The following is a 23,560-nucleotide window of genomic DNA, read 5'->3' on the forward strand; positions in this document are numbered from 1 at the left end:
TAAATAAATGAAATCAGAAGCAGTAAATGAATCGAAAACAAAAGGTTTTTGTGGCGCAACAATGTTTATTTATGAAATACTTGGTAGCCGCAGTCAAAATCACTAAAGGGATTGAAATCAGTTGAAAATAATTACAACAGAAAATTACCCTTAACTAGTAAAAATAACTTCTTAGCTATATCAATAATCACATTTTATTTGCATTTTAGTTAGTATCAACAACAAAACAATTTGAAATTAACACAGAAAAATAATGTACAATATTAAAATCCCTTTTATCTATAACAGCTTAATTGTGTACTTCATAAAGAGTAAAAGAAACGCAATATTAAAACCAAGACCTTACAAAACTAATGAATACATTTGCAGTAATATAGCTATCAACTCGAAAATAAAGTAAATATTTTATTTTAAATTACCTTAAGAAATTTAACAAATTCATAATTTCTTTAAAATACTGAATGCATAATTTAGGATAGATTGATGATCAATTGACACTGTCAGGGTGACTAACTTCATATTAGTGCCAAGCAGTAAGGACTAAGCCACTGTTTACACTGGTACAAAAGCAGAACATGCTTTACATATCTATGAACGTCAAACCAGTGTGAATCGTCCCTTACATCCCCACCCCATGTCCAAGCAAAGCAACTGAACAAATTGTCCCAACAAGATTGGTATTACTTAAAACATTAACCAAAATATAAATTGTCAATTAAATCTTTCATAATATACACAATTGGGTTAAAATTGGAGGGATAAATAAAAGTGTTGATAAAATGAGTGAGATTTCTGCAGAACATTCTGTCAATTGTTGATGCTAGAGATTTAATAATGTTTAGATGATTACATAATAGTAATGTAGGCTTAACTATAGGTGGGAGAAGGATAGTAAACTTAACCTCAAGGTGAAGAAATCTTACAAAAATTAAAAAGCAGCAGATCGACCCAAAACTTAAAAAGGTCAATCATTAAAATACCTGTTTTTCTTGCAATGAAAAGCTACGAAACCACTGGAACACGTTAATTGTTTTTGGCATCATACCAGGCAATGAATACTTATACTAATATTATACTTTAAATGGGTATGTATATGAAACTACTGTAATTCCCAACTAGAACCACCAATTATACAATTTAAATGGATTACTGTCTACAAAATTAGGATGATTTTCATTCCTTTTAAAGCAGTTATTTCCTGTCACCTCCTCATATTCATATTTATATACATATACATATATCTTGCATATATATATATGTATATACATACACAAATCTCTAATGCTTAAAATTCCAGTACTGAAACCATTTAAAATATTGTTATTTATGTAATATTTCCTATTATTTATTCATTTATTATTATATATTTGGTAAAAAAGTTGGGCAATCCGATTAGTTGCCTATTATGGTCATAAATGGTTTCACTCTATGATTACTTCAAATTATAATATTGATTCTATACTTTCTTAGGATGGTGTTGTTGAACACCCAGGCATAAATACACGAACATTCAGAACATATTAAAAACAATATTAAGTTTTCTTTTCTTTTTGTCTACATATTTAATATTCTCTATTTTAAGGCAGTAAACACAAATTAAACCTTTACATCTTCCACAATTATATTTACAAAAGTGTGTAGCAAAAAAAAATACAAAGATGATAAAAAAAAAGCATTTCTTTCCACAAGTTCTCTATTGGTTCTAAATTTCCATTTATAAAAAAACAAAATAAAACTTGTTATACATAACGCTACAATTTTACTTCTTATTAACAGAATATGAAAGAACACTTTGACATTACCAACTGGTGAGTGGCCAGTAAAAGGAATGGTCATATCTTATCATAATTAATATACTTCCTACAGGTACCTTATATATTTACTTCAAAATGTCTCCTGGGATAAACTAACTTATATATAAAACAAACATTGTTATCATTATGTTTTTCCTAATATTTTATCCTGCTTTCAGATTTCTTCACAATCAGCATTTGTAAGCTTTGTTCTATTTATCATCTTTCATCATAATCCATTTCAAATTGCTTTTAATTACTTCTTTCCTTAAAGTTTCTCCGTCAAATTGATAAACCAGTCAAATACCGAACATGTTGTTCTCTGTCATCATCATCATCTTTACATCGTTGTATGCAGCAAATTTAAAATGTCTTCTTTATTCTGTTATCATTAAAGTACTCAGCCATATCTGTCCTACTGAGTTGAATCAACTAATTCCTCATTCTTTACTTCTTTACAAATTATATATTCCATGCAACGCTTGTGGGTCCTTATATATCAAGTAAAATCTCTTTCTTATGCAAAAATAGTCTTTTCCAATTTTTGGGTAAAGCTTTTCCCTACTGGGTTATGGCTTTGTAGTCGAGTTGTGAGATAAGCAAATGCTAATTTGCATAATGGTCAAAGGAACCCAAATACTCTAAAGCTGCTCGGTAGCAAAATTGATACTGGTCCTGCAAAAAAAAAAACGATTTAATAATAGCATTAGTATAAAATTTAAAACATGCTTTAAGTTTGAGAAACACAACATTTATAGTAGAGTAGATTCTCATCATTTGATGAGTCATTTGATTGGACGATTGTGGATCACATGATATAAAATAAATATGATGTAGCACACTCAAATATGCTTTCTTGTTATGTTCAATGTCTATTCATTTTTTATACAAAGTGAGTGAGCAACCACACCCCCAAAAAGAGGATAGGCTGTTGTTGACTGATCATGTTCGATCCCCATGAAATTATTTGTACTATTTCACTCAAACATTCATTATTTGTATACTGTATATTAATATGACTAACTGACCTCTGTTTGTACCATAGCTGGCCTTTGTGTTCTCAACATCTTGACCGTTTGGAACATGTCTACGACTCCTTCATATCGCATTCTTTCTAAGATTATACTCAATGTTACAAAGACACCTGTCCGACCAACACCGGCACTGTGAAAACAAAAAGTCACATTTTAATTTGTTGTCTAAATTTATTTAGTGATTGTCTATACAGATAATAGAATAAGATTCATATTAGGTAATTTAAAAATGTAAAAACAATGCAATTTAAAAAGTAAAATGTGAAAATATTCAACAATAATGTTATGGTCAGCAGTAAAAGTACCTGCAATGAATACTGATAGGGCCATCTTGACCAAACTGTTCTTTGGTCTTGTGAACTTGACCAATAAAGTCAATAAATCCTTCCCCATTCTTGGGCACGCCTTGCTCGGGCCAGTCCACAAACTGAAACTGACGAATCGTTCTTGATTGGCCATCCTGCAAAAAAAAAGTTGGATTCATTCATTTTAAAATACAGTAAAGCTCTGTTTACACTATCAAATTTATGTGACAAACAAATGTGATGTGTCCATATATGGACATGATGATGTCATATCACTACCATATTTGGGCATATCACTACTACATTTGAGCACATCACACTTTTTTCGTCAAATAGTGTAGACAGAGCTTTATATTTTTAGGCTGATTTATAGCTATACATAAAAGATTCATATAGACAGCCTCATGGGATATTATTAATATTCAGCAATTAAAACGCCTACAAATCTATAAATATATAAAATACATATTAACAAACATACTCTGGCATCAGTGACTTTGAATTCTCGCAGGATATATTGCGGCATATTATATTCTGACATCGGGTCAACCACAAAGTATTGATAACGTGCAGAGCGCTCGGCCGGCCAATACTGATGGCATTTCTCGCGTCCCATTTCCTTCAACTTTGTTAACATCACGATAATCGTGGAGTTGTGTTCCCACAGCATCCTCCAGAAGTCTTCGGTTGTCTCGGCTAATGGGCCTTGAGTCGCTATGTACGCATTCTTAGCTCGGTAACCCTACAAATAACAATAATCTTAGTTTGATATTGAACTTATTAATTAATCTTGTCCATAACAGGGGCTTTTAGAATTAGTAAATGAAAGGTAAAACTTTATTTTTATAAATGGAATAATGGACTACATTAAAAAATGCCAATGGATAAGCAGTTCAAAATATATACAGGGTAGGATATTAATTTAACAGCAATGAATGATAACAGAAAACCAATACACACTGAGAACAATTTCCATCAATGGTCCATGATATAAGCATTTTCAAAAAAATTGTTGGTACACTAATTTTTCTTAAGCTCTGTCTACACTATCAAACTTTATGTGACAAAAAATGTGATGTGCCCATATATGGACATGATGATGTCATTTCACTACCATATTTGGGCACAAACATTTTTGTCAAACAAGTTTCATAGTGTAGACAGAGCTTTAGTGTATAAAGCACAAATAAACTTACATCAATATAACTTGCGTTTATGTAATCAGATCCTTCAACACCTCTGATTGGTTGTAAGCAGACTCTGGTGTTCTCGTATGGAAGTATATTCACCAATCGGTTCTTGAACTTATTTGCTGGTAAGTTGGCACTTATGAACTTTGATGGTAATGCTTTCTGATTGGCTAATCTCTGCAGTAAGAATATTTAAATTGTTATAAGTAAATTAAAAACTTATTTTAGGTTTAACATACACATGGAAAAACATGAAAAACATTTCAAACTTGCTAATCCAAATCTTAAAGCTCAGTCTACACTATCAAACTTTACGTGACAAGTGTGATGTGCCCAAATATGGTAGTGAAATGACATCATAATGTCCATATATGGGCACATAACATGTTTTTGTTCACATAAAGTTTGACAGTGTAGTCAGAGTTTAACACAAACAAGAAAACAAACCTTGAATTCAAGTTCCATTCCAGTTACGGTTTCACCAGCCTCGGGTTGTGTCATCTTCTGAAGATGCATGTACAAGTTACGCGCCGGTATCTCTGTGTTGCCACTGGTTACCGCCTCCAGGAGTGCATCGTGGATAAATATATACTGTTCTTCCGTCTGGACCATGTAGTTTCTTTGAGCTCTAAGGCACGTCACATGACCGTAAATATCCACAGATTTTTCGTGTTTTATCCTTTCAAGCATGGAGTCGATTACAATGAATGCTCCGGTCCTTCCAACGCCTGCGCTGCAATGAACCGCGATCGGACCTGCGTCAGCTGGATTACTGTTCTTTACTCGGTTTACAAATTGGAGAACTCCTGTCGCATGTTCTGGAACGCCATGATCGGGCCAGGCGGTAAATTGAAACTGTCGTATTTCTCGTTTTTCTGAAGAACGGTTCTAAAAAAAAGAAACAGAATTGAAAACAATGTGTGTGAAACATACTACCTATACATTTTTTTTTTCAGAAAATGTTGTTCATTTTTACATTATATATTTACTGACGAGATCTAATAAGATCGAAACAGTACTGTCTGCAGATTGGATATTACGCTCCTCTACTTTCTGCTATATACATATATAGTATGTTGTTTTGTAGAGCTCTCTTCATTTCGAAACGGTGCATTTTTGTTGTGAATACTATTAGCATTTTGCAAAGCACGCTCGTTGAGCTTGTGCACTCTTTGTGTTCATAATCAGTGTACCATGTCCTGCATACCTGGCTCAGCCTATATATTGTGCCAGTTCTGCGGTACATTTCATTTCGAAACCTGAGCTGCACTGACGAGATCTAATAAGATCGAAACAGTACTGTCTGCAGATTGGATATATTTTATATATATATATTTTTTTATATTTTAATTATGCATACTGTATTCAGTGTGTATGCAAAGAGAATAACGCCCTGCCCTGGGCATGTATAACAAAATATGTTTACTAATTTGTAGATGCTACCTTTACACGTTATTATTGTATAATAAATTTTTCTTGTTTACGTTTAGTTGCATAGTGACTAAATTTAGTATTTAGTACGTTTATTGTATTTATGTCAAATGTAAATCAACCAACCAAATTTCATTTGTACCTTGTACTATCGTATCGTATCGTTCATTTAAAACATAGGATAGTACACATTTTGTTAAATAATATACAAAACCCTGAATGAGAAGAATGTTGAAAATAAAAGATAAAAAAGAAGAATAAAAAGAACATTCAAAATTATCTGTCAATCAAATCATCACTGGTCACTTACCTTTACATTAATGATGCTGAATGTGCGAATAATGTAATGAGCCAGTTCTGAGGAATCTAACATTGTTACTTGAACACCTCCATACGTTTCTGAGCCTCTCATTGGCCAGTACTGGTCGCACTTGACACGGCTTCGCTCCTCCAAGCGGGTCATCATAACGATAGTACTTGTACGCTGTTCCCAGATCATACGCCAGAAGTCTGGGATTGTCTCTGGCAGTGGTCCCTGAGTTGAGACGTAAGCGTTGCTTTTACAATAACCGTCGCAGAAATTAGCGTTGATGTAATCACTGCCTGGGTATCCATCTACCGAATTTAGCGAGACACGTGAATGGTCGTAGGCTATAACGTTTGCGTATCGGTTCTTTTGTTTGTTGTATTCCATGTTTGAATGATCCCAAGTGAAAGACTGGCCAGGTTCAATTGACTGTACCAAAAAAAAGTGAAACATTTTGTTTAATCATTTACATAATTTATTTGATTTTATTTACACTCAGATAGGCATAAAGCCCAAAGCTCTGTCTACACTATCTAACTAGTTTGACAAAAAAAAGTGATGTGCCCAAATATGGTAGTGATATGACCAAATATAGTAGTGATATGACATCATTAAGTCCATATATGGGCACATCACATTTTGTTGTCACATAAAGTTTGATAGTGACAGAGACAGACAGAGCTTAACAGATCTTTTAGAATTTTTGATTAATTAACATATAAATAAACATTTAATCATTCAATGCTTTGCCTGTTTCTTTCCATTGTTATTCGATATAAGAGAAAGGGTCAGAGATTACGGTTACCATCCACCAAACCAATTTCTTTACAAGTATTACCTACAGGCCACACTTTATATCCTACCTCATATTCCTGAGAGAATTTCAAGTTATCATTAAGTTTCAGCACATCAATGTGTCCCGCTAGATCTCCAATAGGAATTGGTGGATGGGACATCATGCCTGGTGTCTGGAAATTAAGACGTCGCATCTCCACAGGATCGCGTGGATAGAGGGCGGTCTCTTCTTTGCGTTTACAAGGCTTTGGATCATTGAGTTCAGGAGGACTCCTGTTAGTACGTAAAGTATTATGTTAACATTCCATCCAATAAAAAAAAACAATTTTGAAAGCATGGTTTAGCAGATAAATGATGTGTTCATCCATGTTTTGAGAAATTTGATTTATTATATCAAGATTTTCTGTGTGTACATAAGGGGATTGGAAAGAGGGGGATGGGGAAGAATATAACATAAAGGTAATGTGATTAATGAAAACATGGAATAACCACATGACTGTGTATAGAGAATTAATGCAAATTAGGCTACGACAATCTCCTGGTGTGTCTTGTACATTTATTTTTATATCATATATTTTACTAGCATCATTATTGTAATGCATGTGCAACTATACTGCAATGAGGTTCTGCACAGAATATAAAGATTGATGAGATGATGATTATTAAAGACCATAAATAATATGATTGGATTATATTTCTACTAAAATTTATAACTATTTCTTTCATATTTAAAACTTTCCAAACAGAACGTAATACTTTTAACAAAAAGCACAAACCTTTTCCTGCAGACAAACACCAGAATGGTGATAATGACAATGAGGCACAAGAGACCAGCAGCTCCGCCGATGATGACCATCATTGGTGGGCTAGTTTCCTCTGGCACTGAACTGGGTTGGCCCGTAAACCCTACTTTTACTGGTGCAGAGTAAGTACTGTATGTGGATACTCCCTAAACACAACAACAAAGTAATAATGCATTATGTATTGCAGTATTAGAGCATAATAAGATGTTCCTGTTATACTACCACCACCACCCCCCCCCCCCTCCTCTGTGGTCTAATGGTCCTGTTATACTACCAATAATGCATTATGTGTTGCAGTATTAGAGCATAATAAGATGTTCCTGTTATACTACCACCCCCCTCTGTGATCTAATGGTCCTGTTATACTACCTCCCCCCTCTGTGGTACTATAATTACAATATAAACAAATTAGAATTTCATGACAAATTGTGATAATTGTTTGTTTTATGAAGAAAAAATTGTTTTTTGATATACTTCATGCACTTACTTGATAATTAACATATTGTACAAAGAATGTATAGTAACGATCCATTTCTAGCGGTTTGTTGATATATTTATAATATTGATTGTTATCACCAATAACAAATTCCTTGCCCAATTGACTTGGTTGCAATTTAGCTGTGATGTAATGGCTTTCTGCCTGTCTTCTCAAACGCTGATAAACAGAGCGACCGACGCGGCTAGTGTAACTCAAAGCGAGGCTCGACGGCTCAGAGCTTGGTTCATTTGCAGAATTCAATGGAACAACAATAATGAATATATACCTATTCAAATAAAAATAACATTTCTTGACTATATAACAACTTATAATAAACAATTATGATCAATAGTACTTGACTAAAGGGTCTTTCACACCTGTTCCAGCACGGTTCCGGTCCTGTGCCGGAAAATCCAATCAAACGTCAATGTTTTGTTTTCACACGGCTACACGTGAAAACGAAACATTAATGTTCGATTCGCCGGACCGGAACCGTGCCAGAACATGTGTAAAAGACCCTTTAAGAGACATTCCAAAGAGCAGTGATTAAACATTTTGGCCGGATATCTCCTTCTTATATATTTTATGTTTTATATATATATAACCCAAAATTTTATCTTAAATTTATTAAACGAAACTACTTACTGAATAGCAGCAGTTGTATCAAGAGGAAAGGGAATGGTGAATGTTACAACCGGTTCATTTGGTGTCACTTCAACAACTGGCTTCTGTGGAGCTATTTAAACAGACAATATTTAAAATAAGATAAACATCGTAAAAATGAAATCCTCCTCTCAATGTAACTGTTATACTTTACATATACTATACAGATTTTAAACCTTTAAGCATGGTACTAAACATACATCCGTTTCACACTGCACCCCCTTATTAGTTTATCTCACAACTTTGTCACATTGTAACTCTAAAGCTCTGTCTACACTATCGAACTGGTCTGACAAAAAAAAAAGTGTGACCAAATATGGTAGTGATATGCCCACATATGGTAGTGACAAGACATCATCATGTCCATATTTGTGCACAACACATTTTGTTGTCACATAACGTTTGATAGTGTAGATAGAGCTTTATTGTTGTAGCTCATCCTGTTCACACTGCGCCTCTTAGTATCATATATTTTTCATATTAAACCTTTATTGGTGTATCTTACATCTTTTCACTCTGCACTTATGTCCTACTAAAATTAGTACCTTTCCATCCAAGTAAAGCCAATTTTAATGATGGTGTGATGGTTATGATGATTTTATACATTGTTAAATAAGCTAAGCTTCAACCATATTCAAGCTTGAATAACTATATCACACGTCAACTCCCTATTTACACAAGACACTGCAAATACATTCTTTACTATACATTTCAAATTGACTTTCTAGTTTCGGGGCGCTTTCATACATTGTTAAATTTCAAAGCTTCAACAATAACCATATCACACAACTCCCTATTCAACACAAGACCACAGCAAATAAATTTTTAACTCAAATTGTCTTTCTTGTTTCCAGATGTCCAGAAAAATAAAATCATCAATCGAAAAACATACAATATATACTATAGAATTGATTTCACCTAGAAGAGTATCTACAAAGAGCGAACCAAGTATCGCATTTCATGCACGAGCAATGAGCATTCATCCATTAAATAATTGAAAGCGGATTGCTTCAAAGAGCAAGGCTCATGTGCAGTAGTTCCGTTTAAAATGCAAGATGCTATATTCAGGAGGGAGAAAAAAGCGCAAAAATACGAGCAAACTCAACAATAGATGATCTTCAAATCTGAAATTTTTAACTTAATTTTGCACTTTTTTTTCAATATCTAAATATTAATTTTATGATGTATATAAACTGTATTCAATACAACCTTGGGAATTCTTAATTGTAAATCTATCAAGATAGGACTACCTTCAATTGTTTTAACAATTGTAACAATGTCAGTAGTAGTAGCTGCTGTTGCAGTCGTATTCTGCTCGGTCACGTTCGCAGCTGTTGAAGATAGAGTCAAGATTCAAATTTGTTTTTTTTTTTCAAAAACACCAAAGAGATGACCACAATTGAAAGCAGGACATTCACAAACTACAGCGGCCATTTTACTCATTTCAAAAGCGCGGGTCACACACATCCAATTTGCAAATAACGTAGTTGGTTTTTACCATAAAGCGGTTTCACTGTACAGCATACTATCAACAGTATTACAAATTATCTATATTAATGTGTCCTAATTAACCACAGAGCCAAGCAGAAACCAACAATAAAAGGAAGCATGGGATTTCATTCTAGCATAAACATATAAAATGATTGAAATAAAACTTTGTAGAATACAACAACATATTGACTCTCACAACTGTATTTGACAACAAAGGAATTTCATTACAGCAGTAAAATGATCACAAACAATATGTTATGTTAACAGTAAGTAAACACAATTCTACCATCATAAATAACATAAACTATACTAGATTTGAATGGAATGTGGCTGAATATGAAATCATTAATGACAAAATGTACACAAACATAGAGATAGTAAAAATCTAAAAATAGCAAAGTGTTATTAATTGGAAAATATAAATAATGACAACTAACTGTGGTCCTGATATATAAATAAAATAGACATGTTTGTACTGAGTGCAGCATGTTTCTACATACAGTTCAATTTAAACAAGCTAATTACATCCTTATATTCCCTTTGAATATGGAGTCAAGTTTGGGTCAAGTCTGGGTCAAGTTTTGGACAAGTCTGGCTAAAGTTTTGGGCAAGTCTGGGTGAAGATTTGGACAAGTCTTTGTCAAGTTTAGGGCAAGTCTGGGTCAAGTCTGGGTAAAGTCTGTGTCAAGTCAGTGTCAAGTCTGGGTCAAGTTTTGGGCAAGTCTGTGTCAAGTCTGGGTCAAGTTTTGGACAAGTCTGGCTAAAGTTTTGGGCAAGTCTGGGTGAAAATTTGGACAAGTCTTTGTCAAGTTTAGGGCAAGTTTAGGGCAAGTCTGGGTCAAGTCTGTGTCAAGTCTGGGTAAAGTCTGTGTCAAGTCAGTGTCAAGTCTGGGTCAAGTTTTGGGCAAGTCTGTGTCAAGTCTGGGTCAAGTCTGGGTCAAGTTTGGGTGGTGAGCCTGTAGCATTCTACAGTAGAGGTTAGCATACACATTAAAATGGCAGTTTTGTAAAAGGTACGTAAATATTTAAATTCACTTCTTACAACTAAACACAAACTAATACCACATTCAAGACAACCAGAAGATAAGTTAGCATAATATTCAACATAGAATATAACAATGTTACAAAACAGGTTCTACTAATTCTTAAGATGATGATGTGACAATATCATAAATAGATTGTGATAGTAAAAACAATTACAACTAATTAATTACACCCTTACACCCTTATATTCCCTTTGAATGTGGAGTCAAGTTTTGGGTCAAGTTTGGGTCAAGTCTGGGTCAAGTCTGGGTCAAGTCTGGGTCAAGTCTGGGTCAAGTCTGTTTCAAGTTTTGGGCAAGTCTGTTTCAAGTTTTGGTCAAGTCTGGGTCAAAGTTTACTTGTCTTGTTGGCTGTTTCATTGATTATGTGTACAACATGAACACACACAAATATCGTCATTTAATTATCATTAATTCTTATTTTATGTCCCTCGTCATCATAAAATAATAACTTCTATTGTTATTTTATGATGATGAGATGGACAAATAAAACATTTCAGTATTTAGTAGATCAGATCATGTTAGGGTGATTAGGTTGATCATGTCATTTGATAAAACAATAAAACAGGCTTGATCATGATCAGTAAGCATGATCAACTGTGAATGTGAACCTACATATTGAAATACAAATTATGTATGTGTGTTTTATTTACCTTTAAGTGTCCTTGTGAAAGTACTAACAGTGGAGCCAATATCATCCAAATAATATACAGCAGTAAGATTAAAGGTGTAGTCCACATCTGGATAAAGAGCCGTAACTAGAAAAACTGTCGCCTGTCCAGATAATTCGATAATCTTACCAGGATCATGTTTGAGGTTGAAGAACGAAAGCTAAATAAGGAACAAACATTACCTTTTATAATAACCCTGTTAACATATTCTTATTATTAAAATTTTACAAGGACCGACTTATAAAGAGCATGTATAATAACAACTTATTTCATCTTATTCTTTTTTTCCCATGAAAAAATGTGTAATTTATAAGTATATCTTACCTTATAATTCTTTGGGTGCCCTTTTACTGGACTATTCCATTCAAGTTGCGCTAAATTTGGCCCTACTCGTGTCACTCTGAAGCTTTGAGGCGCTTTAGGATCTGCAAAACAAATTCATATAGATATCATATTAGATAGAAAAATGTATTTCAGTACCAACAATAGTATTAATAGTAATATATTATTTATTGTATTTATAATTCAGGGCATGCCATATCTTATTGGTTAGCTATTGGTGAATATCAGTTAGGATTTGTGCATTCCTTCAAAATAGAAATCTGTACTGTATCCAAGACTCATAAATCAATTAAGAAGCATCATATATTATTCAATTTAAAAAAGCACTTCTTGATTAAAAGTAAACAAACAAAAAATTGATTTTAAAAACATACCAACTGACATAGTCCGAATGCTAACTCTATCCGATGGCGGAGAATTACCAAATCGACTCTTTGCCACAACTACGACACAATAACTGTCTCTTTCAGCCAAGTTTGTTAAAAGTTTTCGAGTTGGCTGCGGACCAATGTCCACCCTTTGCCACTTATTCAATGGTTTGTCCACTTGCGCACCACGTACGTAGTAAACGGTATATCCTTCAATAGCAGTAACATCGCCAGCTGCTGACCATTCCACTTGTATGCTGTTGCCATTTATGACTTGTAAGCTTACCGAACTAGGTGCTACTGAAAGCCCTAAAGATTAGGAATAACATAATTAGCTCTCCGAATCATGTCATTTAATATCATTAAGTAATTTACTATTATTAATAAGTTATTTAATATTATTATTAATAAGTCATTTAATATTCTCATTTGGTCATTAAATACTATTTAATATTATTATACTTTATATATAATACTAAAATACCTTTGAACTAGATTTGTTTTCAATTAATGAATTCTGTCGAACTCCAATTTAAATTATGTCTTTATGGATTATCAAATAATTAATATGGATGGGTAGATTTTAGTAAACCCATGGATAGAATGGACTTTGGTGTCTTTCACGATTCTTGTGGTTTTTTTTCCTTGACTTTATATATTTGTGCTTGTGTGTAGACTATTTTCATATGCACTTTTTTTGGCATTCATATGCACTGCAGCCCTGTAATTTATTTTTAATTTAATAAAGTTTGCAGTAGATAATTTACAGTATATAATTCTGAAAACTGCCTGAGAGACAGCTCTTTTCAGAACGCCATACATGGTGTACCGCACTTATCATCATATCAAGATTGCACAATCATAACTTCCAGCACTATAATCACCATGTTAAACCTATGCAAAATTTACTGCATTTAGTAATAATGTAAATTACACAAAATTATGAAAAGGTCTGTTACACAAAATATACACATGGTCACTATAGAATGGTCACTATAGAATGGTCACTATAGAAAATGGTCACTTTACTCAAGTGCTCAGTACATAATGAGAATGTGCTCTTAAAATCACAAATATGATTACAACATTTTAAAGATACTAAAACATTAATTTATTTAGAGATGGTTTGGATCGACATTGGGCATTAAAATATTAAAAAACATTTAATACAAACATAATTTTGTTTTTAAAAAACAATACTATGATACAACAAAGCAAAGCACCACACCCATGCAACAAATATACATGCAATAAATATGGAATATAAATACTACATAAAGATTAGTAGAAATTAAAAACCGGGAGAGTACTGTTGGGGGAAACGGTTGGGGGCAAATATCACCCACATACGAACCTGGAGGATCTGTTTGCCTCGTGAAGTCTTGACTATACGGCCCACTACCAGCCTTGGTGTGAGCGCGTACTTGAAAAGCGTACATTGTTGAAGGTTGGAGATTCGTAAAGAGCATGTAGTTGTTGTTGGTATCAATGGTTTCATCCCAGATTTCACTCGCTTTACTTCGTCTAACTGTGTACAACGTGATGATTCCGTTGCGGTCTTCGATACGTGGCTGGTCCCACGTTAGTTTGATGCAAGTGCTGTTTATCACCACAGTACTGATGTTGGACGGTGAGCTATATGGGGCTAGAGAGGTACAGAAGAATAACAAGTTTGTAGCAACATGCACCCAGTGCAACACATGCAGAAGAGAAAAATAATTTTTTTTTTAATAAATAAAAAGTGACGATAAATCATAAGTCATAATTGAGTATTTCATTGAAAATAAAAGTTCTAAACATATTACTATTACTAAACATCTTCAAGAGGGGCTCCTATAAGATGAAAATCCCAAAAACAAGTAAATATATATCATATGGATAAACTATAATGTATTGTTCATAGGTCTCTAAGTCTCATTTGAGGCTTGGGAAGTAAAAAGAGTTGTGATTGGAAGGCAAGTTGACTTAACTATTTTATAAAAATAAACAGCATATATTTATGCCTATATTTGTTGTATATATATATATATATTTCTTCAAATTTTCCTATCCTGTGTTTCTTAATTAATAGTTATCAAAAGTATACCTTTCAAAGATAAAAAGACAACAAAAATGTGGTTTATAATAAATAATATAATTTTATTAATAATTTTAAAAGAAAATAAATTAAAAGTTTTAATTGTAATCTATATATTTATTTATTTATTTATAGTGTGATATTGTTTATTAGTTGCTAATTTGTGCTAAAAATGTCATAAAATACGAAGAACATAAACAATAGATAGTTCAACATGGAAAAGCATTCTAATTCTAGCAGCTCTATGTAAAATATTTCATTATCAGGGTATCGGCCAATTGCATTATAAAGGTAAGAAACAAAGCATCAAACTAAATCTACTCGAGAAAAAGGTTAAAACTGTTAAAGCCGTGTGCAGAAAAAGCTATTGTTTAATTTACCATGCAATAGACTAATAGAAATAGAAAATCGCTTTTATTATTCAATTCACAAAGAATGTAGACAAATTTGCAGAATTTTAATTTTTTTTTCCTTCCAAAAGCAAGGCCAACAATAAGTTCACAGTAAACACATTTCCAATGAACAATTTAAAAATATTCTTATAACAAAACCCAAAACAATCAAAACAACACAAAACACATAAAACAATTTTTAATCAAGAAAATTAATCAAATTAAATGTTCATCTTTGTTTATTGATAATTTAGTTCGGAATAAATAATTAATTTCCAGCTATTATTATTAAATACATGAAATTATATATATATATATATTTGGATATGGCGATTCGGACACCTGTATTTAAATTAAGTTGATACTTAAACTCACCATCTTCTGGTAGGCTATACTCAATAGTTGCAATCTCTCCTGGACCGACAGAGTTACTAGCTTGTAAAGTTATTGTATACGTTCTACCACTATCTGTATATCAAAAGCAAAATAAAATTGTTTTAAATTTGTTGAAATCCATAAATAGTACGCAAAAAGGAACAAATCCACCTAGTAGACCACAAAAACCAGTCCATATAAGGGCAGTTTAAAATAATACAGCATATACCCGCTGTTTTACCTTTATAAAAGATAGTTGACTAACTAACAGCCAAAATCAACTCAGTATCAGTATATCAGTATCAGTATATATATCTTTATTCATCCCTCATGGGGCAATTAACAAAAGAAGGAGATTGATTACATCATCTTACAATAAAAACTCATATAAAAAATTCGCTGAATAACATGAGATACTTACCCAAATTATGAAACTCATGGCTCTTTTGGGAGGATGGAATACTGAGGGTGATCGAACTGCCACCATTTGGCGTGTACTGCAAAGTGTAACCTTCTATTGCTCCATGCGTTGTCATCGGTGGATCCCACGTAACGACGTAGCGGTCGTTGGATGGATCCATTACAAAATTCAGGGGTTGACTGGGAACTGTGATAAAACAAAAAGACAGAATTATTAGCATTTTTTATATTACAGTAATATAACGCTTATGAAAAATGGTTAGAATAGCAAAATGAAAAAAACTACAATGAACAAAACACAACATATTTTCACCTGGAGGCGCCGTTGTAAGGATGAAAGCTTGTGGGAACAAAGCATTTTACTTTTGTTAAAGAAGATTTAACAAAATCAATAAAAATTAACGAACATAATTATTACAATATAAATAACTATAATAATATTATATTCAAAATAAGTATTTTGAGAATATGAGACAATTTGATTATGAAAATGGTGAAGATAGATGATGACGATGATGATGATGACGATTGGAATGATTATGATAGAATGATCATAATGATGACTGTTATAATAATAAAACTAAATAAAATTATATAATAATCATATTCATCATAATCAAATCAATGAAGAAATAATATATATAAATATAAATACTGTTTACAAAAACATCAACAAACTAAAGTTTCTGGTCAGTCTCAACTTATTGAAATAAATCTTTCAATCAATATAAAATATAAGAATTTGTATTTCTTTTTATTAATTAATTACCTGCTCCTAGAGTCCTAACAGACTTTGTTTTTGTCCTTTCGCCATCACCCTTGGAGGTGTATGCTGCTATTTCAACTTCATACAATGTGTTAGGTAGCAAGCCACTGATAATGACAACCTACAAAAAATTAAAAAAAACTTGTTTATCTAACATTAAATCTTATCTTTACTAAATATTCAATTTACATATAAGATGGTAAAGCATTTCATCAGCGATTCTACACATGTTGATATTTAACGACGGATTATTAAGTCAGAATTTCAATACACGCATCGCTGATGTTAATGATATGAATCAAATCATACAGCCTTCTATGCATTAACGACAAGTCATTCATAATAAATAGGCTACAGCGAAAAAAAAAAACCTCATGTGAGTAGAATTAGAGATGCTTCAATGACAGCTATTACACAGGCAATTTGATGTTGAGCTTTGCAGTGTGATGTACTCTCTGAGGTAATTAGCTACCTGTCTTATCACCCCTCCTTATCATCCCTATCTCTGATAACTTATTTCCATTCAGCATTATTTATGAATGACTACAATAACTTAGAATATACTTGTGAATGAATTAAATTAAGATGTATTGCTTCACATCTATACTTACAGAACACATTGTACATGGTGAAGTGTTTGAATGAGATTCACGAAAACAATTGTTTTTGGTTTTTTATGGATGTACATATATTGAATTCAAACGGGAAAGGAAAACACAAATTAACAATAACAAAATTTAAATAAAATAATAAAAATTTCATATTGTAACAGGTGGTTACGAGATTATTGTGAGATTCAAGCCTTGCGCATTCATAGATCAGTGAGCATCCGCTTGCCACGATCAAATTTGTTTGACACACATCTAAGTTTATTTTATCGTAAATAATTTTACTTGGGCCAATGTCCTATAAGGAATAAATATGCGAGGTAATGAATAATGGTTCAACCCATGCAGAGGTAGATGGAATGAGTATGAAAATATTCTTAATAACTTAAAGTAGCATTTTTTGCCATCAATAGTTTTGCAAACATACTAACAATACTCATGTTCCTGATGGATAATATTATTGCCATGACATACATTAAAGCTCTGTCTACACTATCAAACTTTATGTGACAAAAAAATGTGATGTGCCCATATATGGACATGATGATATCATAGCACTACCATATTTGGCATATCACTACCATATTTGGGCACATTACACTTTTTTTATCAATCTAGTTTGATAGTGACAGAGCTTTAGTAAGTACTTGTTTATTTGTTTTACACCCTGGAAATATTTTGATTTATTTTAATTATTTCAAAATCATGCTAAAAAAATATTATTTTGTTAGTGATAACGCAAACATTTAACATATCACATACAAAGAAAATTGCAAAACAAAATGCTTATTATGTTTTATAAATAATTCCTAAATAAATACAAATTCTAATATTATACACAAATTATAGAATAATCTATTTTTCTATTTTATTTTTGTTGTTTAAATGAATGTTTAGAATTCTGCCACCAAGCAGATAGATATGAAGGAAAAATAGTTGTATTTAAAGATGTATTGTCCCCCTGAAAAAATAATTCTTAAACATTTTTTGTTGAATATTCCATTTTAATGTAACAAGATAGTTATCCACTTTGACAAAAAATTGGATCGAAAAAAATGTATTTACCTGAAAAAAATGTGATTTAAAGCAAAAAATGGTCAAATTGGCTGCCAGCAAATGGATTTTTGGTTGAATTTTGACATTTATTTTGTCTTTTCATAAGTGAAAACATGATTTTTTTTTCGTTTTTTTTTCTATTAAAGTGATTAACTTTATTAAAACTACAAAATAACATATTCCAAGTCTGATTTAATTAATCTTTAATTTTCATGTTTTTGGGGGACAATACATCTTTAAGTAAGAATGAGTTTTAAGAATGAGTTTTAAGAATGAGTTTCTATCACCATAATATTAATATTATTATATTTGCATTAAAAACTAATATTTTTAAGTAGGATTTTATATTAAGGTAATTCATATTGATTAATGTTTATGTTTGTGAGCTTTGAGAGCGTGGATTTGCCACGCCTTATTTCAACAGCGGTCCTCTGACCTCCTGCCACGCCTTATGTCAACAGCGGTCCTCCGACCTCCTTGGCAAACTCAATGTACATGTTTTTATGTTGCTAAAATGATTAAAATAACAAATATATTATAATCCCTTTTACTTGCTGAGCAAGGTAAGTTTCAGGGAGGGTATTTTGATGAAAATAATAGCAAGGGTTTGTTACCAGTACCTGTTGAAGTTGATCCTTCTAGTGATAGTGTCAGGTCGATGATGAAGCACACAGGAAAAAGATGAGAAAAAAAAACAACCAAGCAAGTTAGAAAAATGCATAGGGGAAGAAAATTATAGTTAAAAAAGAAACAAAAATAAATAACTAGCTAGTCATTGCAAGCACAAAAATATCATATCAATAAATACCAATAAATAAATAAAAAATTAGTATGTAAATACCAAAGTAATCAAAAGTTAAATAAGAATCAAATAGCTATTGTACCAATATTGTTAATTGTATTAATTAATTATATTTAATAACTAAACATATCATTATACATTGTTTAAGTATAGTATATACATTAACTACACTACTTTATGTTATGTATATAACTATCAATATAACTTGCACTTAAATTACTTTAAATGATATCAAATCATGGTCTAAAATGCTAGTACAATCAAAAATAAATAATACAACAGATAATACAAATAATAAATAACTGTAGTGAGTATTTTACAGAACATTCAACAAAATAAAATTAAAACCATCCTAAATCTGGCATTGTCATGTGACATACATCAAATAAAAAATTGAACAATACCTTAGTGTCAGATAAAAATAAAAAAGATTAAAAAAAATTAATTTTAAAATAGTTTATATCCCTTAATGAAACACCTATAGTATTAAAATGTTTGTGAGTGTATTTGTGTTTGAAATCAACGTGTCCGTACATGCAATACAACTGTGATTGTAAGCTTACTAAATTCCAAGAAAAGCCGTCGCTTAATAATTAAATTTTAAAATAGAAAAATAATTTTGAATAGAAAATTGAAAGCTGATAAAATGCAATCAGAGAAAATAGCAGATATTCACCAGAGTACCAAAAAAGATTAAACTAATTTATTCAAAAAAAAATATTTTAGACGCAAGCAACCAATCAGAAAGGAGTAGAATTCTCCAGTGTGTGAATTCATGAATATTCATTAGATAATTTGAAATATAGAAAAGCATGCTGGGAATACTAAAGGCCAATGTCCTAATTAAGTCTAATTAATTATAAAGTCACTCGTCAATTATTCATAAATTAATTTCAGTAAAACTTTCACATTACTATACAGAATTTGCCTATCAAGTATCATGTACATTAATAAATATTATTAAATAAAAAATATCATTATCAACATTTGTTAAATTAAAATTCTACGACAATACAAGACAGACATATATTTGGTGACAAGTCATGAATTATTTTCAACTCTAATTGTAAACTACATAACTATAAAAGAGAGAATATCTAGGAGAGATCTCAAATAAATATAAATAAATTAGTAAAATTTGGTTTATAATGGAAATATTATCACATCTTATAATAGAACAAAACTATCATTACTTACTGTACTTTAACTTTACTAAAAAAATACATTCCAATAATATTTTTACTAAATTAATGTAAATCATATTTTTCATAAACGAATTTGTTGCTTCCACAATGTATTTAATTGAAAATTGAATTAAATTCCATCCATGCTTGAACTAATAAATGTTCTTTTTTTATCATTTTATAATATTTTAATAACTACATTCTAATGATAATAAATATCTAAATAGTTATTTTAGGTTTGCATGGCAAAAAAAAACCAAATTCATAAATTTCAATATAACATTTGTTTCCAAAAAAAGAAATAACCAAAGTGTGTTAGTATTTCAGTTATGTTTATGCTTCTGTCTTCTGGACTAATTTTAGAATAGCTGCTGTAATATCGCATCGTATCGTAGTCTACTGCAAACCTGACTAAATAACCTAAATATTCCTGATAACAATGAATTACTTCCATGGCTATTGATTTTGACTGTATGTAATGAATTTCTAATTTAAAAAATAAATATAGTTTGTTACATGTTCCAACTAAAGTATTCTTATTCTTATAGATTCTAATTCTTAATAAAACTATGTCTTAAATACAAAAGAAATATCGATATAATCAAAAGATAATAAATATATAATGTATATATAATTAACACACATGAATATATAATGTAAATAATAATATATTTACACATACACAATACAGAAGAACATCCAGACAGAAAGGTGTATATAATAATACAATACATAACCACATAGAGGAAATTAAGTTGGAATAGTTAAAATTATTATATAACTAAAGCATTAGCGTCTTATTGAATATTAATGTTAGAAGATTAGGATAAAAATATCATAATATGGGCATTAAAGCTTTGAAAAGCTAGTCAACACACATAACACAATCACTAATTTGTGAACACTTAAAAAAAAACAAAAAGACTAATTAAGAAGTAAATTTCAATACATAACCTAAAAAAATAATAACATACAATTTGAGGAGAACATTGACATTAAGTTTGTCACATTCAACATAAATAATTGGACCAACTAACGTCAAACAACACGCACATAGTGTGTATAATATTGTTATCCGAGTTTCAACTAAAACCGTAGACGATATACATACACACGTTTTAAACACTTAAAAGACTGTCCTGAAAAGGCTAGGAGATAAACATTACTATACACATAATGGAAAGGTTAAAGGTTAAATGTGATAGGAAATGATGCAATTGAGATGTTAGTACTAACGTAAGCTTTGGGATGAGATGATCAATATGGTTAGTTTAATTAAGCAGGGAAATAAATATCTGAACAATTTAATATAATATTACTATTTTTACTATAATTTCCCATTTTAATTATGTCTCAAGATGTATTTATGATAATTGGAACTCTATAATTTATTCAATCTTCCTCCGTGATTTGTAAAATTCAATATCATAATTATATATAATTAATAGGACTGTAAAAGATGGAAGGTTCCACAGCTTCATATTCATTTTATTCTCATTTGCAAAACATTATTCTAAAATTTAAAACTACTTGGCTGAATTTGTTTCAAACTATGCATTATTGATAGAGTATTTCTATTCTCTGTTTATTAAAGTATGCACACACTAAATTGTTGAAAATGTCAATTGTAACTTTTATATCGGCTTATAAATCTGGCTTCCATAATGTGTCCCTGCTCGTATCTGACCTTTTTGTTGGGTCTCAAACTAAAAACACCTAAGACTTAAAGTAGTGAGTGCATGAAGGAACCCTTAAGAGCATCTTTTAAGCAATGTTGCTAGCTAAGCTAACATCCATGTGCCATGTGTTGCATGCACGATTAAAACAACTCATTTGTTCGTTGTTAATTATTTATCTTTTCTTTTTTAGTAAGAACAAAACATTAAAATACCAATCTAAGATCGGAGAGCAGGCATACACAGGACAAGACGGTTGTGGAGGAAGTTCTACCTTAGCAGTGGTGAGTATATTGTGTACAAATATATAATAGTTAAATAAAAAATTAAAAAGAAGCCATTTTGACAAAACACCGGTTGCGGATATAAAATATACTACCTGTCAACCATATTACACACCTTGAGATAGATTGGATTGTTACTTTGGATCTCATGTAGTTTGGTATTGTTCAGTTGAGGGAAAAAGTAAACGGGTAAGTACACAGAATTCATGCAAACTTATACAATTGATCGGGAGGTGGTGGAACGAGGGTTCGGTAAAAGTTATGGGAACACGAAGGTTAGGAAAACCGGGAAGGCAGTAAAGGGAAAAAAACAAAACGTATTAAAGAGGTTTAACATAAAAGTGGTGGCAGGGTGGGGGTCAGTAAAATTGGGATGGCAAACAGAACAGGGTGGCAGAATGTGGACAAGATTAAAGAGCAGGGCACAAGTTGGGGGTTTTTTTTTCAAATTAAAAACAAAAACTGGATGAAACAAGTTATGTCAACCAAAAGCAATCACAGGCAGTTTCCACATTTTAATTTTGATATAAATGTCATTTTAGTAACATTGCAAATTTCTTGGAAAATTAATTTTAAAATGTTATGTTAAAAAAGTAAATTTGATAATAACATATGTTTTACATGCAGTCAAGAATTTTTGATACTCAAAATTTCAAATGTGAGGACTGCCTGAGTAATAACTAATGCAACATTTTATGAAATGACATGGAAGACGAGAGTGCTGATTGATAAATCAGTTAACAAATGGACATGTCTCCATAATGATAGGTTATAATTATAATTCAATGGGTCATGAATATGATAATCAATCATGAATATGGTAATAATCAATCATGAATATGGTAATCATTAATGAATATGGTAATAAGGCCATGAGTTATGTCATCAGACGGACATTAACAAAGTCATGAATGTTCAGAAGTCATGCAGATAATTATTTTAGGAGCAAAAGATGAATCAGCTTATGAAGATGATTGGTTAGTGTTCTATTGAATATTCATGCATCTTAGGAGTAGATTCATGAATATTCAATAAGTAGTAATTTACTAATCATGAATATTTAAGAGGTTAAATTCAACATAGATTGACATTTAATATAACATACAGACGTGGACATGAGCATTAAGTTGCTCTAACTGTTAAAATAAAAGAAGGTAACATTGTATTAATATCTTTTTAATTTATTTTTGGAAATTTAATTGAAAA

At 31.4% G+C, this 23,560-nt stretch overlaps 1 protein-coding gene across 9 annotated transcripts in view; it reads right to left on the bottom strand.

The window, feature by feature from the left end:
- Positions 1 to 45: 45 nt before the first annotated feature.
- Positions 46 to 23,560, bottom strand: part of LOC144844223 (receptor-type tyrosine-protein phosphatase F-like) — an 88,904-nt gene continuing 65,389 nt past the window's right edge. For 4 of the 9 annotated variants that reach the window (XM_078701009.1, XM_078701013.1, XM_078701005.1 and 1 more), the window contains 21 exons: positions 22,470 to 22,520; positions 19,029 to 19,046; positions 16,748 to 16,865; positions 16,292 to 16,318; positions 15,980 to 16,165; positions 15,559 to 15,651; positions 14,069 to 14,359; positions 12,721 to 13,023; positions 12,329 to 12,429; positions 11,987 to 12,164; positions 8,782 to 8,872; positions 8,146 to 8,422; positions 7,632 to 7,804; positions 6,924 to 7,128; positions 6,064 to 6,489; positions 4,770 to 5,210; positions 4,329 to 4,499; positions 3,614 to 3,874; positions 3,133 to 3,287; positions 2,822 to 2,957; positions 46 to 2,468 (listed from right to left, as the gene is read on the bottom strand). In XM_078701009.1, coding sequence (XP_078557135.1) covers positions 2,400 to 2,468; positions 2,822 to 2,957; positions 3,133 to 3,287; positions 3,614 to 3,874; positions 4,329 to 4,499; positions 4,770 to 5,210; positions 6,064 to 6,489; positions 6,924 to 7,128; positions 7,632 to 7,804; positions 8,146 to 8,422; positions 8,782 to 8,872; positions 11,987 to 12,164; positions 12,329 to 12,429; positions 12,721 to 13,023; positions 14,069 to 14,359; positions 15,559 to 15,651; positions 15,980 to 16,165; positions 16,292 to 16,318; positions 16,748 to 16,865; positions 19,029 to 19,046; positions 22,470 to 22,520 — 3,771 coding nt within the window. In that variant the 3' untranslated portion in view covers positions 46 to 2,399. The remainder of the gene's footprint in view (positions 2,469 to 2,821; positions 2,958 to 3,132; positions 3,288 to 3,613; positions 3,875 to 4,328; positions 4,500 to 4,769; positions 5,211 to 6,063; positions 6,490 to 6,923; positions 7,129 to 7,631; positions 7,805 to 8,145; positions 8,423 to 8,781; positions 8,873 to 11,986; positions 12,165 to 12,328; positions 12,430 to 12,720; positions 13,024 to 14,068; positions 14,360 to 15,558; positions 15,652 to 15,979; positions 16,166 to 16,291; positions 16,319 to 16,747; positions 16,866 to 19,028; positions 19,047 to 22,469; positions 22,521 to 23,560) is intronic. The other 5 variants (XM_078701008.1, XM_078701006.1, XM_078701012.1 and 2 more) reach the window with 5 other exon arrangements.

Source organism: Antedon bifida, chromosome 6 (genome assembly GCF_963402885.1).
Source record: "Antedon bifida chromosome 6, ecAntBifi1.1, whole genome shotgun sequence".
Taxonomy (NCBI): domain Eukaryota; kingdom Metazoa; phylum Echinodermata; class Crinoidea; order Comatulida; family Antedonidae; genus Antedon; species Antedon bifida.